Source organism: Aureobasidium melanogenum (assembly GCF_000721775.1).
Source record: "Aureobasidium melanogenum CBS 110374 unplaced genomic scaffold scaffold_64, whole genome shotgun sequence".
Lineage (NCBI taxonomy): Eukaryota > Fungi > Ascomycota > Dothideomycetes > Dothideales > Saccotheciaceae > Aureobasidium > Aureobasidium melanogenum.
The window spans coordinates 1-17099 of NW_024470116.1; the positions used below are offsets into that span (position 1 = coordinate 1).

General features: G+C 48.1%; 3 protein-coding genes across 3 annotated transcripts; 1 reads left to right on the forward strand and 2 right to left on the reverse strand.

Moving 5' to 3' along the window:
* Window positions 1-1566: 1566 nt before the first annotated feature.
* Window positions 1567-2605, reverse strand: M437DRAFT_61214 (glycoside hydrolase; the record flags this gene model as incomplete). Its single annotated transcript, XM_041023893.1, has 2 exons — window positions 1567-2100; window positions 2156-2605. Coding segments are annotated over 2 exons (984 nt in total), but the record flags the coding sequence as incomplete, so codon positions are not given.
* Window positions 2606-4771: 2166 nt separating this feature from the next.
* Window positions 4772-5563, reverse strand: M437DRAFT_70684 (Osmotin, thaumatin-like protein; the record flags this gene model as incomplete). The annotated part of the gene is made up of 1 exon (XM_041025537.1): window positions 4772-5563. The coding sequence occupies one exon, from the start codon at window positions 5561-5563 to the stop codon at window positions 4772-4774; it is 792 nt and encodes a 263-aa protein (XP_040874607.1).
* A 5081-nt stretch (window positions 5564-10644) lies between these two features.
* On the forward strand, window positions 10645-16758 carry M437DRAFT_89319 (uncharacterized protein; the record flags this gene model as incomplete). The annotated part of the gene is made up of 6 exons (XM_041029027.1): window positions 10645-11763; window positions 11828-11962; window positions 12020-12397; window positions 12453-12653; window positions 12709-13296; window positions 15016-16758. The coding sequence occupies 6 exons, from the start codon at window positions 10645-10647 to the stop codon at window positions 16756-16758; spliced, it is 4164 nt and encodes a 1387-aa protein (XP_040874608.1).
* Window positions 16759-17099: the final 341 nt, after the last annotated feature.

The window sequence follows — 17099 nt, forward strand, 5'->3', positions numbered from 1 at the left end:
AGCTTTCTGTGGATCGACCGACATGTACAGACTTACATTCCCCCGTCGTCGCCATCATCAAATTAGACAGTCTTCTCGCAAGCCTCGATATGATCAAAGAATTTGCGACTGAGATGTATCAATTGTTGCAGGATATTGCTGGTCAACGCTCCAGAAGAGGCCTGCAGCCTTGAGAGAAAACCATATATCACTGGCGATAGTCACCGCGACGCTGCCATCGAGCTTGAGCTCAGATCATCTCCCATGTCTGATCGCCCGAACGAGTTGTCTTGATTGACTCGAACCAGAAAAAAAAACATAGCCTTGCATCACACCCCAGAGCATCGTATGTGTCGGACGAGTGGTAATCGCAAATTTGTGATCTGTTCAGATTCATCATCCACAAGCGTGCCATACGGGAGCCATCACTACAGAAAACAAGAGACGTTCGTTTTTCGTTGAGCAACGACACTTCCTATTGTTGAAATCATACCAATACTCCACTTCCCATCTCTTACTCATGGAACAAGTATAACCACTGTTCGTCTTCCATTCTGCTCCGTGTTGAAGGCTGTCGCCATGCGAAGACAGGTATCAAAACGTAATCTTTGTCTTCCCTAGCTGGCTAGCTAGCAGCTCCTAAGAAGGATACCCGACCCTCCATGTTATTTTAGCTCATGTCATAAAGATCGCAGGCTAGCTGCCCTTGGCTCTCACACAGATGGCACAATCTGTGAGGAGGCCCGGGCGTATCGAGTGCATATGAGCCGAACCATCACAGAATGAAAATGTTTTACCGGCGCCCAGAAGTAGAAGGTGTAGAACAAGAACATGCGGCAGCAGTATTACACCTTTGTTCGCTTACAGCAATGCTGTGTTATTTTGGTATTCTGCCCCGTGGGAAACCGACCTGCTGGGAACCCGCGACCTCGGTAACTATCCACGAACTGAGATTGAGTTATTGTCTCTAGGGTTTGATACGTCTTAAGTCTAAGTCAAGGGATTGAGCTCGATCATGCCATACGTGCTGTTCTTCAGTAAGCCTGAGTGGGCCAGAGAGTACCCATATAAATTACGCGTAAGAAATCATCGTCCAAAGTAGTTTAGCGCCTTTCTTCGTGCCCTAGTCTTTGTGTGGAGAAAGATCTTCACCTGTCTTATCGCTTCTTTGTCCTGGTGCTTTGTTCCGTGCGCCGGAACACATCGATAGCTGAGACCGCAGATCGAGCCAAAATCATCTGCTAAAGCTATCTTGGTACGACACAAAGCTCCTGACACTGATACGGGTGCCCAATCTACAAGTGTTACTTGTCGTCTTGACAAGAGTATTCTGTCCACTAACGGACACCATGATGGAGCTGCTGCCGGCTGACTCAAGCTTCAGAATGGAGCAAGCGATTGCTAGCGAGTGTCCGAAGCTCGCTGCTGCTGAAGGCGGAAGCCGAACGGAATGTTGCGACCCACTCTGACACTGACCGGTACAGAATGGTATTCTTGTATCTAATGTATATGACAGATCATGTCTACAGATTCAGCCGCATAGTCTACCTTGGTCCAGCAATTCTTGCGGTGACTCTGCCCCCGGATTCAACAGACAGAGGAGCGCGCAGGACTTGCACCAATCGACGTCTGATATAACACCGAGATTTTGCTCGTCGTCGATGCGAACGCAGCTGTACGAGTGTTGGAACAATTTGCGCTTCCCCCGCAGTCAAGATTGTATAGAGCCGACCCTGATGAGCTTTGCCGCAGATTGGTGACGCCGAAGAACGGCATTTGGGCAGGGTCTGCCAGAATATACCGCCAAAAGTTGATGCAGCGAGCTTGCAGCTCGCAGGCCACCTTCGACCAGTACTTTGCAGCGTTCTCAACACCGGGACTTGCTCCGCCTATCTTCGAGGGATCTACTGTTGGCCATCCGGTCTCCGTGATCCACACCGGTTTACCCAGGGATAAAGGTAGCATGCTCTCGTAGGCTTTCCAAAAGGAGTCGGCTGCAGCATTCACACTTGTCGCTTGATCTTGATTGAAATAGGGAAAGATGTTGAGTCCTATGAAGTCAACAGCCTCCAGGATTTGACTGTCAGTACGGTTTGTGTACGCGTCCAAGGTATCTACGTGCTAGCGAATGGGTTAGCATGAGTCTGCGACTTCTAGACCGAGTGAGTGCACTAACTCCAACTGGGATATCATGCAGCACTGAGAGTTTCAGCTTGTCTCGAACTTGTTGAATGTAACCAAGCAGGACAGACATGTCCTGCCCAGCACCACTATCCTTGCTGGCCCCAAGTACAGACGAACGATATAGATCTTCACTACCTACAGAGATACCGATGACGATGTCTCTCAGGTCTTGTCCATAAGTATTCATGGCGGAATCTAGAGCACGAAGCTCTTTCGAAAAGCCGTCTGTATCTACGGACGCCCAGAGGCCCAGTAAGAGTTTTGTCCCGGTAGCTTTGGCCGCAGGAATGGCTTCGATCACGGAGGTGTCAGTGCCTTCCTGTATCATTGTATACAACCTAGCACTAGAAAAAGTCCCACTCTCGGACAGGGACCTTGACAAGGAAAACTGGTTGTGAAACGACGCGTAGTCGTTTCCCTGCGCTGCATAGTTGAACCCTTGGTAGGGAATCGCATGGCTAAGCCGCGTTGACCCAATGTCTGGACTTGCTCTTAGGAAGGCCTGAATGACCCTTACATATCACACGCTATAGTACTGCCTTACGTGTCTTCTCTTGCATATCCATCAAGATATCAGCGCACAAACCTTAATCACCAGCTTTGAATGATGATTTGGTAAAGCTCGACAGAGTGAGACGGACGATAATGGCAACACCATGACCATCTCTGTTAGATTGTCAGTTTGAACGACTATTCCGTGTGGAAGTCTTCTGAGTCCGTTGTCACGTCCTGAATCATTGACGTGAACAACATCCGAAATCACGCCCTACATCTGGAAGAGAATACAAGCTTAATATGCAGGATACCGCTATTACTGCGAGTTCGGAACTTCCTCTTGGTCGTCCAATGGCTTATCTCCGCCTTCCGACCGAGATTCGTGAGATGATCTGGAGCCTTCTGCTCCCGAGTGATAAAACATTCAGATTCGTTCAACACAAACAGTCAGAAACCTTGCCCACATCTGATGCTGCAGCTCCTTCGAGAGCCGAGAAGCAGACACCATCTACATCCGTCCTCCCTGATCTTTTGACGTTGTCGAAGCATACCTTTTCAGAGGTTGCATATACTTTTGGAAGCGCGAACAACTTCTGCTTTGACATCCGTGACGCAGATACTATACGAGATCTGACGAGGACCGCGAGGTCATACATCTATCATGTCCACCTCGTAGATCGGCCAGCTTATGACCTGAGGACGATCAATATCAAAGAGCTCATCAGTGAGTTGCGGGGTCTCAAATCCATCTCTATCCCAGTTTATCCCGAACCATTCATGATGTCTTCCTTTGCAACCAACTCAGTTCAACGGGCAATGAACTTGTCCGTTGCTCGAGATCTCGTGGAGCAGCTTGAGGAGGGATGCTACACACAGCTATTCCTAGACTACAGTCAGCCACGCTCCCTGATAGGACCAAATCCGGATGAACTTCTTACTATCCAGCTGCTGCGACATGTAAGATCGACAAGTTACTACAGCGACCATAGACTAACTCGCCTCTGGTTGGATATGTACTTCGCTTGGATCTATGGCCACCCTGGGAAACGGACAAAACTCCAGACAATCCTAGCACAGATGGATCCTACATACAAAAGAACCTTCCTGACTTGTGTGGTGGAAGCCAAGAACGAGGAAGAACAGATACAAGGCTTCAGAATCGCTCTAGTCATGCCGAAATAGGGCGCCATATAGGCCAAACGGGAGGTATAGTATGATATTGTGCAATACGTCCACTCGTCACCCCACACAACAGTTCGGTCTCAACACAGTAGTGTGTTAGATCTGTCTTGCTCATTTTGCTCAGCGCGACCCTCTCAAACATCATCTACCTTGACTATGATGGTTCTTGGATCGATCGTTTACTTCAGTAAAAAAACGAATTGATCTCCTTCCAGCAAATTTTCTGTTGTCTCAGTGCAAGCGAAAAGCTTTTCCTAATACGTATTGAATTCATGTTCGGGCTGAAGTAAAAGAACCGACTTGTTCTTTCAACGAGGCGTGTGCAGAAAGGGGACTTTCATCATGGGCAATCTAGAAACTCTGATTGCCGTAGAACTTCTTCTCAACTCATGGATGTGGGCTTCTAACCCATCTTATTATTACAAATTCTAGTGAGCCTCATTTTCTAGAATCTCGCAGTGAAATTCTAGATTGCGATCTGAACACCGGAGAATGTATATCTGGAGTTCTTCTAACGTGTTGTACTACTCAAGTCACCATTAGCGGAATGCATCCTGCTCGGTCGGTTCAGATTGACGTGTTCGAATACATACTGTCAACACGAGCGCAGTCGAAATTCATATCGGCATCACTATTAAAACGTTCACGATGGCGAAACTCAGCTTCATGACAGAAGCATTGGTACCATGAATATGGAGGAGGGCAACGTCCTCATGTCGGATAGAAGCTCTTTAGCTACCCAATAATATCAACCAATCCATCTATCTATGCCGCATACATACAGGTGATCCCCGAATAACGAGTGCCTGCCTCTGCATCGTACCTGGAACGAAAACGAGATCCGCGTATGACAGACCACCAGGAAGGGAAATGTTCTATTAATACAGTCCAAGAATACAAGGTTTCCATCCGACAACAGTTTTTTTGACCGTCAAGGGCATGCCGTGATGTGAATCGCTGTATCTCCATCCAGAGTAAGTTGGTAAACATACGAAGCGCGTGAGTCATCAAAAGCGTAAGAGTATGCATTCTCACACAAATCTCGTAGTGCTGGATTCTGGTTTGTGCAGGTCTGCGTGGTGTTGTTTGCGTTCTTACAGCAGGCTTCGTCTGTTTGATAGAGGGTACAGTTCGACAAGCAGCTCTGGGCAGCATCGAGGTAGGTGGGAGGATACCCTTTGCTGGAATCCTGACCGAAACGATTCTCAACGGGACATATCCAATCTGGAGGAATGCTGCAAACAAGTGGATCACAGGTCGGACTGACCTTCGTAGGCGGCCCGACGGTGGAACAATTCTTTGCGTCCATCTCCACCTTGAAACCATTACTCACCGCATCAATATTACTGATGTCCACATAGCAATGACCCGAATACGGTAAACAAGTGACCTCGACCAAACTTCTGGCATTGGGTCCAGTGCTATTGGCTTTGTTGTCAATCCAAAAAGTCCAAGTGGATTGATGCTCCGGTCCATATTTTAGCTCATATTCACGGACTTCTCCCTGTTGGCTGGACTGATCGAAACTGTCTTGCTTCGCACAGATAGTACCGTTAGTCACTAGGAAATGTGGAAACACCTGCGTCGTCGCAGGGCAATTGTGCGAGAACTTGACTGTGTATCCTGATGCGATATCTGTAGCGTTCGCTACGTAGTCTGGAGTAGAAGGAAATGCTAGAGCGAAGCTTGCTGTCGAGAGGAGATGAGCAAGTATGGTTCTCATTATCTTGATGCGGAGGAAGCGGGACTGGGTGATCTTCCCTAGATCTGGCCCGGTTACTTATAACTCGTCAGGTATGAGAGGCTGACGTGGTTTTGCTGTCGAATCTCGTGTTTCAGGTCATGCGCATATTGTGTAATCCAAGGGCAAGACTCTGGGCTAGGCACAACGGTGATCTTTGGCATCTCGCTTTTTCCTGACTCATCACTACTCACTCATGTTTGCCCAAGATAGCTAAGCATGATCTTTGTCCTGCATAGCAAATCCCTGCGGCATAGATAGGGCTGATGTTCAGCCAGAATTCTTACAGTCGACAAGCAGTCTGATAGTCGGTGCACCATGCCTGTCAGCAGGGCCCTCGATATGATCCAAGGAAAGACGGGAAGCCATTGCTCAAACTGCTGGTGTAATTCGAGTTCAATGTAGCGGCTACCTTAGAGGCTGTAACTATCCTTCAATGTTCAGTACGGGCCGCGCCAATAACGTATGTATCTGTTTAGCAAGCCTCAAGTCTCGAGACGGCCTTATGATGCAGTGTTCAGTTACAATGCGACGACATCTCGGTCGCAGATTTACTTACTCAGTACGTGCATGAAGCAGCTGGTACAACGAACGCTAGGATGGAATATGCGTCTCCGACAACAGTCCAGATGAGAAGTCGAGTCAACCACTTATTACTTCCGACCGCTTCAGCATCCAATTTGTGGTTCACTTAATATTCGCGGTTCTAGACAAGATCTGTAAGGCCTAGAGAATTATCTTTGGACGGTATCTCTAGGCTTATGTAAGTGAGTGGAATCTTTTGTGCTAGTGTCGACAGAGGATCTGCCTTTGATCTCGGCACCATGACTCATGCAGATCAGATAATCCAGACCACAGAGTAACACAACAATTCACTCAATACCAAAGGCATTGTGAAGAACACATGGTGCTATCTTTTGATCAAGCTAAATATGGAAACGTGGTCGCTGCGATAGCCTATGGTTGGTTCAAGATTAGCGATTGCTGAACCATGCTTTGCTTCGCACAAAAGTTTCCTGGCTTTTGGTGTTCGCGATAGACTACCATGTCATCTGTACTAATAATAGATTAGTACATTCTGGTCAATCAGGCGTGTGGCCAAGGACCCACATCGAAACATGAATGCACCGCATTACGACAATCATCACGTTGACAAGAGAGTTACTGATCGCGTTCAGGTGAAGCTTGAGCATCATGACATTCAGGTTGATAGCAAGATCGCATCTAGTAATTTTTTGCCAGGGTATAATTCGTCGGACAAATCAGCTCTTCGTGTCTTGGAAGTGATTGTTTTCTTGTTCCTTCTTGTCCGTTTCCAGCGAAGACTTCTCATAAAGTACTCGAAACTCCTACGGATACCTCTATTGCGAAGCGCTCAACTCACTGACAATATGTCAGCAGAAAGTCAGTCTCCAGCAACTCCTATCGATCCAGAGTCAGACGACGAGATACTCACTGCGAGATGTGTGAGAATATTTCGAGTGAAGTTAGACAAAGCAAATGTTCCTTGTGAACAAGATCCGGACATCCTACGCCTTTCTCGAGAAGTGAAACATGAGCTAGATTCTAGCACTTCTATGGCAGATCCAGCGACGCATAGAAACCTCCAGAATCTCCTTTCCGAGATATGTAGCTTTCTGGGGCCTTCTGGTCAGGACACCTACAAACGCACTAGTCTGAAGCACAAACCGGGATGTCCAAATCTCAAGATTCTTACTGATTTCCAAGCTTGACCGCCTTTAGTTCCTCCGTCTGGTCAGCTTGAAGAAACAGAGTTATACACGCGAGCTATAGTTTCCTTGAAACATGTTAATGCGCAAGAGGTCATGCATCTCTTATATGCATCACAGAATGGTCCGTCTTGTCTTATCGCTGGCCGTGTATCGAACCTCATAGATTTTCTCGATGAGAAAGATCCGCATAGCAAGCGAGTACACTCATGTGATTAGGATAGGTGGTCTAGATGGGATAGGTGAATTGAATGGCAGTGGGTTCCAGAGCGTCATGCATAGAGGCCAGGTCAGGCAACTTGGATTTCAAATTCTGATAGCACGTCATTGCCAGATGTCCATCACGACAGATGATTCCCGAGAATCAAAGCATAGAGAATCTTGATGGATAGCTTCATCGAATTGGGAGACATGTAGTAGTACACAGCCATCATTATAAAGACCATACTGAGTCTCTGGTGTAGGAGACCGTGAGGCTGGATTGAGAGGTTCATTATAGCTTGAAAAGTATTGACCAAGTATGCAGTGTATATAGACCACGGTCATCAGCACGAATCCATCAGTATCTCTCGAAACCCGCCAGATATCATCATAACTACGTGATGCGTTCCATATCCGTCGGTCTGTCTTCCATGTCATGAGACATTGACCTTCTCGGATCTGACAAATCTTGACGATCTGCGAGATACGAACCCTAGCTGTTGTCCCAGCTCGGAAGCCCTGCCCTACGCTGTCTGTGAATCCAGGAACTGTGATCTCAAGATTGATCTCGATATCATTAGGATAACAGACGATCGTATCTCGCAGAACCTCAATTGAATACATATAGTTGTTCTGAGAGCATCATGCCTCCTAAACCTAGAATGGTTCCGAAGCTTTTCTTGGAATCGAGTCGTCTCGTACTCCACCTGACAGTGAGAGTGTTCGCACTGAGATCTTTCTCGTGCCTGCTATCCATATCAGCTGTGATCATACGACCAAGGGAGATCTGAACCCACGATCGCCATCGTTTTCGGTCTGGTTGGCCTTCAATCTTGTCTGCGCCGTGACATGAAGCACAGTAGATGGAGCAACAGCCGGAGAAGCTTTCAGGAACGCTTTTACAAACACCACCGGTATGACTCAGGGAGCTCGTCCGTTCCCTTTTTCGTCTCTGCGGTAAAGGCAGACTCATTCCACATCTCAATTTGATCGACTCAGCTTACTTTAGAGCTGGTGAAGTTCTCCCATCCTAAGTAGCTCGCAACGATCACCTCACAAGCTTACCAAGTCACAGGAATTTATGTCATCATCACCAACCTACTTGCATCCCGAACGTACTGTTGTTGCCAGTGACTGAATGAACGAAGGATACGAAACTGGCAACATGGGGTTTCTTTTTATAGCTTCGAACACCTACCAGTGGCCTGGTCACATGTGATCTGTCGATCACCCGAGGTACTGGTTCTGAAACTCGAGACACCTCTGCATAGATTACGTTCTCGCAACAACGAAGCGGTCTTTTGGGCCGTGCGAGGGAACTTACATCAAGCCAACGTATCTTGCACACGAGCATCAGCGGCCGCATAGGCATACTTCCATCGGTAAATCCTTCGTCAAGGTAGACGTACCAAGTGCAGGGATGGCCTTGAAGACGACTTGGAAGATATGTCCACCCCTGATGTGGATCAGAGTGATACATTCACTCACAATATTGCCTCTTGGACCAAATTATCTTGTGAGAGGAGCGTTTGCCGCACGGATTTCACGAGGCCCCAAAATTGAAGACAGAATCTTGCATATACTGTGTAGACGACGATGAGAGACGTAAGTATGGTAGGGGCCGACAGCAACATGAGCATCTTTCTACCGAGGTAACGCTGAGAATCTCATAGATAGCAAATGAGGCTGATGGTTGATCTGACAGCCGGCAAGCTCCTGGGCAATGTCAATGGAAAAATAATACAGGAAGCAAGTGGTGAGCTTATGTCGCTGCACCGTGAAAGTTGTAGGAAATTCTACGGGCAAGTTTTTGTCGCTTTCGGAAGCTTGATCTGCTCGGTGCAGCAGCGGATACATCGATGACCAAATCGTGTCTAGAAAGAGTCGAATAGATGCAATTCTTCGCCCTCGAGCATCATCATCCCAACCTAGTGTTTGCCACCCTGTATAGTCTTTGAAATACGTCTATCTTCGATGGAATGAGACTGTTGTTGGGTGAATCCTAATGTGCGTATGACTCCAAGAAGGACAAGAAATCTCTTCTCTAAGTTGACCAACCGCTCGTGCAGATGCTCATATCGATTCTGGAGAAGTCTCACTTCTTGCACACTGTCAAAATGCTCCCGTCGCTCTTATCCCCTCTTTGGCTCTTCTGCAAATGCTCTTTCCCCTTTTCTTCGATTGAGTAAACGTTTAGGATCTTGTAGAAGGAGAACCTGCTTTGAACCTTGCGATAGGTCGAGCATAGGTTGTTATATTGGGACTCTCCACTAGGTTGTGCAGAAATAGCTAAAGAGCTCTGGACAAGATATAGAAGCAATGTTCGAGCTGTGAAGAATCTCGAACAATGGATCAGAGATGTATCCACTTTGGAACCCCAACTCTCGAGTGAAAAAAACAAGTGATTCCGAGATTCATTCCGACCACCAGCTTATGGTGTATTGTATCGGTCCTTGGGTTGGCTACGAATATAGAATACCGGTTGCGCACGGTACTCGACCCTTCAGGGTATTGAGTGGCATGCAGAGTTCAGCGAGTATCGTTCTGCCAACGTCATCATTCCCCACCATGCGTTCTCAACAAACGAGACCCGGATATGCCCCACCTAGGTACAATTTTACTGCCGAAGTATGGGGCTTGAATGCAGACGCCAGTGCCACATCCTGCTCGTCTTCAGCTCCATATCTGAGATTTGTATCCTGCTGAGCTCGTGCACTTCACCGGACACGACGACGCTTTCCAGTAGTATCCATTGGTAAATGCTTAGTTGGTGTTCCTCCTTGGTTCTTGATCGTAAGATTGCAATGAAGACAAACGAGATCAGTATCATCGTCTCTCGTGGTCTGTATGTGTGCATTCGCGTGATCACGTAGAAACTCTGTGAGAAGGTTAAATCGAACCTCCAGATCTAATCACTGAACAGAAAAGCTGTGGTAAGTAGACAAGGCAAGAACATTCACCACTCCATAAGAATGCCCGCCCTCATTTGGATCTCAATACGCATATTAGGTTACTCGCGCCTAACCTCGATCGCCTTACAGCTCTTCCTTTCGATTCGCAGGAAGAAGAGGGTGGGATGACCTCTTGAAATTCCGGCCCGACCAAAGTACCCATCTCTGGTGAGAGCGCAACATGGAAAGGTTGTCCGCAAAACTTCAGGAAAGACTTAGAGAGGAGGGCGCACACGCGGTTATACGATATCTGGAAAGGATCCTACAATCCCACGGCAAAGCACAATCTCAATTGATCAAGTATCATATCAAGGTTTTCATTGAATCTGAGCAACACAAGTTGGAAGACTGTGCTTTCGAGATCGAGGAACTCCTGGAACGTCATCAGATCTCTATCGATGATACAGGTAGCATCTTCAAGGAAACATCTGCTGCGGGTCGCAGAAGAAGGGACTTGAAGAGTATTGAGGAACATTGGGATCGGGAACTCATTGATCATTACCAATGGGACAAGGAGAGTGGTCGCTTTCTTATGGCTCTCGCAAAGATTGCTTCTCAGCTCACCGTATGGAGGACGGACGCCGCCCCTCTGTTTAGTCGTCTGATTTTCAACGATTTGACCCTTGGAAATTGGGGCAAGATTGGTAACTGTCCCGAGAGACCTATCAAGACGAGACATGTGAACAAGCTGCGGGAACATGTGGATCCAAATTATGTCAAGGATAACAAGAAGGCGGTATCGAACTCCCCAGCGCCTCCTTTGATCCCACTCCACGAGGAGGAGGTACGTCGTAACAACCTGAAGCTCGATACCTATAATCTTCTCATTGCAAACAGCGGACTGGAGTCAAATGAGCCAACAGAAAATGTATCGAGTATAAGTTGTGCCGAGATTTTAGTTCTATCGAATCATGGCAGCACGGTCAGTCCGACCGAAACAGCGTGGCAGATCAATGATGGAGAGCGCCCAGCGGCAGACTTAACTACCGACACAGACGATTGTCCCAGAGGTTCATCCGGCGTTCCTACAACAACACCGCCAGCCATGATGACTGTTGACATGGACAGCGTCGCTGCATTTGACACTAGTTCATCCATTACGGATAGCGAGGGTGGTGTCAAGTTTACGCCATTCGGAGAACAGCGAACCGGCTTTGAACCTGAGTCTCGAGAAAATGACAAGTCTGCTTCACGATACAGGGACTCCTGGGATTTGAGAAAGGGCGAGAAAGGTATGCTAGATGCGGTTGTTGCAGAGGTAATAAGATTGAGGAAAGAACTGTTTGCAATCACTGAAGAGGTAACCATAATTGAGAATGGAAACTGATCGAGTACCTTAGAACAAACAAGCTGAATCTCCATAGGACCGGAATCGTCAAGAAAGTCTGTTGGCCAAGATCGCCGAAGCCTCGCGTATACCAAATCCTAGGGATGGCCTAATGACAGAGGAGATGTGCTCTTCACTCTTCGCAGAGCATAGTGCGCGGATGATCGAGACCGTAAAAGAGATACTGACTGCAAGGTCTTGTAAGTGCGAGGATACGCTTACAATGCAGAAGCAAGAGGATATTCTCTCCGGTTTCTACAATCACCTATCGGGCCAGCAAGTGGAAGTTGGCAGAAAACTTGAGATGGCGATCTCCAGAATACGGCAAGAGTTATCTGATGCATCGTTGTCGGATCGGAAGGAGATAGTCGAAGCAATCGAATCGCGAACACAAAGAGATTTGCAGATATCGTACGACGCGACGATCAAACGTCTTGGAGGAGTCGAAAAACAGTTGAGAGATCGTTTCGCCCGTGCCGGTCTCGGAATAGTTGATGAACTCAAGAGTGTCCAAGAAATGGGTATGGAAGTCACAAACAAGCTTTCGAGGAAATGGAGGGAGAATTCAGCCCAGATGGCTCAGAGTCAGATGCAGAATGTTGACAAAGTTTGTGGCTCAAAGTTGTACCTACTAAGTGGCGTGTGCTGACAGATATTTACAGCTCAGATCCGATATCCTCGGGAAATTTTCACACATGCAAAAGCATGCGATGAGGCTGGAGCAGGAAGTGCGAGATCTTCGAAGAGCTTTCGAGTCACGGAAGGATGGTAGTCCCGAAACACAATCCAAAGATATCTTGCTCAACATGCGGGATGAAGCTGAGAGTCAGATGCAGGCGGATATCAAAGAAGGAATCTCACAAGTCTGTAGCTTAGACATTGTTTGCGATGCGACATTTACTGACTGGGTTCAAACAGATGCAGCAAACCCTGACTAAACACAGGCAGATACAGCAAACGCTGATCGAACACATGCAGATGCAACTTGGGATGAATGAGAAGACTCAGGCGTTCCAAGATCAACAAGTGATCAATCTAACAGGAGTCAAGTCCCAGCTCGATGCCATGGTCTCGAAGCCACCAATTTCAGAGGAAGCAGTGACGAGCCTGAAGCAAGCAGCGCAGTATCTCCACGAAATCGGCGAGAAACTTGGAAAACTGCAGGATGATCCAGAAATCACGGAGATTCCGCTGGATGTACAGGATAGTCGAGCCGACTTTGTAGAGAGCGATGGGCCATGTGGCACCCTAGAGAGATTTTGGCGTGCTGTCGATGTACCGGAAGCCTTGGATGGAACTGGATATGTCACTTCCACACCAGCTCACGAAACCCAAGTCCGAAACTTTGGGGAAAGTCGCAGGGACGACCTGACGTTAGACAAGTCCAATTGTTCCGGCTTCTCCATACCATCAGCGTCCTGGCCGGAGCGTGAATCCGAATCGTCGCAAACTCAGGGTGGACATGGCGTCGACGAGCTTAGACAAGGTGAAAATGAACGAAAATTGGTGCGTCAGTCGGTACCTCTGGACGACGCCACAACCAACAGGGCCTTTCCACACGCTCCCAGTCCCGAGGAAACGCGTTTTATCATAGACTTTAGACCATCGCTCGAGGTGACACGAACCAGTAGGATCAGACCACAGAGCAGGCATAGATCCAACCATCCGACGATTACACAAATACAAGGAGCAAGATTTGCAAAGAGAAGACTCCCAGGAACATCTGTATCAAACAGATATCTGCATAGTGCTTGGAGAACTGCGGATATGGAAGGAATGTGGATACCTGAGATAGTCAACTTGTGTGGTGGGAAAGATGAAAAGCACGCCATTGGTCCTGCACATGTGCAGGAAGCGGGCTGGAACCTGGAAATCTGCGAGAGTATTTCACCGGACGGGAACAGTTCCATTCCCATCAACATGCGGGGAACAGAGCCTGTAGTGGTTCACTCGGCTACGTCCCTCGATCATCACAAGCAGCCCATAAGTTGTGTGCGCGAGCAGTCCTTAGCAACGGCTGCAGATTATGGTTGCGGGGAACCAATCACTTCGGATAGTCTGGGCACAGCTAAACCCAGCGACGGCTATTCGACCAGTGTAAGAGCCACTCCAACGCCCAACCAGGCTCGGATGCAGCGGATCGTAGAGATACAAGAAGAAAATCTTGTTAAAATCCAAGAGAGCGTTGCGGAGGTGTCTCATCATGTGCCTATAGACAATATTCAGACGCGGAGAAGTATGTTGGAAGGAGGTTCACCACTTGAAAGCACCGACACTGCCTCAACAAGCGAACGTTTGCAGGGGCAGCCATCAGTTGCCTCAGGTGAAGTCGACCCTCTACTGAACAGCTCGTCAGATGATACCAGCCAGACAGCACTTATGTCAATTGGAAAGACAATAGTGTCGCTCGAGGATAGAGGGATCAACAGCTCAAACGCTCAACACATGGATCCTATACAACGTCGAGAAAATGAACAGAAAAGCGAAAAGAAACCAGACGAGCCCTATCTAGAGAGCCGCGAGACAGGACTGAAGAAGGCTGCGGAAAGTGAGCTTTCGTTCCACACGGGTAGTATCATGTCTCAAGGCTCGTCACACTTAGAAGACCATCAAAGCACCCAGGAGACTGAGTTGACACGAAGACTGCCAAGGGGTTTTCACAAGAATCACGTTTCGGCGAAGGATCGCAGAAAGCGGAAGGAAGAGAAACTCAAGGGAATAGGAGAAGTACACAGGAACAAAAGGCGTGATCGGTCAAAGCGAAACCGACAGGGTCCACCCAATCTTGGTGCCACTAAAACACCATTATCCGGTACGCACCATGCGCATTTGGAGCTCTCTCGGGACGACTCTGGCGACTGTCGTTCTGGCGATACTACCAACGCCATCGCTCAAGGCTATAGCGGTATGAGTGACACAGAAGCTGTGTCCCAGCATGCGAGTCAAGAACGCAGCAATTTCACGACACATAAAACAGCGGACCCTGTCATTCCACCAGTCCAGTCGCCTTTGCTCCGGCCAGGGTCGGGGAAGGGTGTTCACCTTGGCAATACCGATGGACCAGTCACAAAGACTGAATTCTTAGCCAGTGTTCCTCCCAGACTATCGGTTTCTTCAGTCAACACGATGATAACTGATACGGATCCCACCTCTAATTCGACTACTGATGGACAGGATGGAGTGGCAACGTCGTATCATACCAAACTGAGATACAGCACTCTACAGGACTCTATTGCAGAACCAGAAAGACAGATTGAGTCTTCGGAGAACCATCTCGTCCAGTCAGATACTGCGTCTCCCGCAGCGCACTGTGGTCAGACGGCAACCAGTCTCCCTACTCAGAGACCTGCCTCGCATCCACAAGCTTCAACGCATCGACGGAACATCGCGCAGTCTCCCTCGAAAACGTACCAGGGCTTCCAAATGAGCGCTACTGATGTCCCAACGAGAGAGAGGAGTCCGGAGCAGCCTTCATCACTACCACCAGAGAGAAGATGTGGTGAGAAGAGGCCAAGAGAGGAGGATACTGTGGGGCATCAGGGTATCAAAATGAAAGCCTCAAGACTGACAGTGCCTCTAGAGCGCACTGGGAATGATCATAATCCGGATCTATTTTATGGTGAGGATGAGAGGATCGCGAGTGTGGCCGACATCCAGATGGCAGATTCTCCTACTTCTGATGATCAGCCCTCCGGTCCTCAGGAAGATCATGCATCCGAACCTGACTATGATACAGACAATGCTGCGAACCTCAATGAGAGTGATGTAGAGTCCGTCAAAAGCGTTTGGCGATCTAGAGTACAAGAGCATAAAGCGGCAAGACAGATGAATCGGTACATCATCGACAATGCACGGAAGGAAATACGTTCTGAATTACGCCATCCAGAGACCAGATTCAATGGAAGATACGAGGATAGTTCCACGTTCACTCTAAGTGATCGGGCTTCACAATATCCTAGCAGAGAAGAAATCTCCGCCTCGGCGTTTCTGCCCACTCTTACTGCACAAGAGTTCGCTTCTTTGGAGGTTGCGAAGCAACCAGGTACCATGGAGCAGCTACATGATCAGGAAAACCCCAGACAGCTCTCAATGTCACCACGCACAACAAGTAGGGAAGGGCATAAGGCAGGAAACCACATTGATAGCGACAGTCGTGATCTAGAACCAGTCTCGCGAGGACAGGTCACACCTGAAAAGCTCAACGAAGAGACCGGGACCAGACCCATGCACTCTTCTCACATGAGCAATATCATAAGCCGGGCTTTCATGTATGGTAGATCTGCTCAACCAAGTGGATCCGTTGGTCAAGACAGTATGATCTTGCCGACCGGTGGCGACATCGATGAGGTAGATATCGCAGTACCGCTCCATCTGATAGAGAGAAGCCAGTCTCCTGTATCACGAGTGGGGCACAATCTGCAAGTATACAACTTCACTCAACCGCAGCATTCCCTGGTCAACAGTCAGCACGATGGCAGAACATTGTCTGGTATGGATGGAGATCGTTTGAACCGTGGTACCGAGGACAATGGACTGAAACAGGTTGTGCGATCTCTCGTTGACAGTGACGATGTAGAGTTGATAAAAGAAACTCGTCTGCCCGATGCAAGGAGCGTGGGTCACGAACACATATTGGTCGCTCCTGCAAGGGATGATGGATTGAGTGGTACGACCTGTAGCCCGGCCCCCAGCAGCCCTCAGCACATAGCTAGCCCCGGCTCCGTCTTGCCAGATGCATCGATAAAATCTTCTACGGTCCTTGCAAATGGTAAAACTTGCGCAGCAGATAACCACCAACAGAAAGCGCTCGACTTGGCGCCCTCCTCAACACGTCAGAGCAACTTTTCAATTGACCCTATTGAATCTGGAGAACAGGCTGAGCTGGGAAGTGTGCCTGATTCAGAGAGTCACGTTGAGTTTGCAAGCATCGATCCTTTCTGTCAGACTAGATCAGAGATGGAACTCTGATTTGCTAAGCTTGGGTTCGTGCAAGAATCAACATCATTGTTTTTGAAGTCGAACAATATCGCTGACCATCACTATCACCATACCTTTCTGTAAAACCCTAAAGCATATATTCCTCCCTTGAGCCTCTCCCTAACAATCGTTTGCGAGACTTCTGAGATCAATATTCTTGCATCCTCGATACAGCATGTCAGGTCTTGCGAGGACTCCTCGGTCCACTTAGATGGTTCGTCTTCTTCGGATCCCTCTGTTATGTACTTCTTTGCTTCATATATGTAATAATGCAGTTTGACTGCTGCCTTCTGAATCTCGAGTCCTTGCCTCGGAATCGCTTCCATCATTTC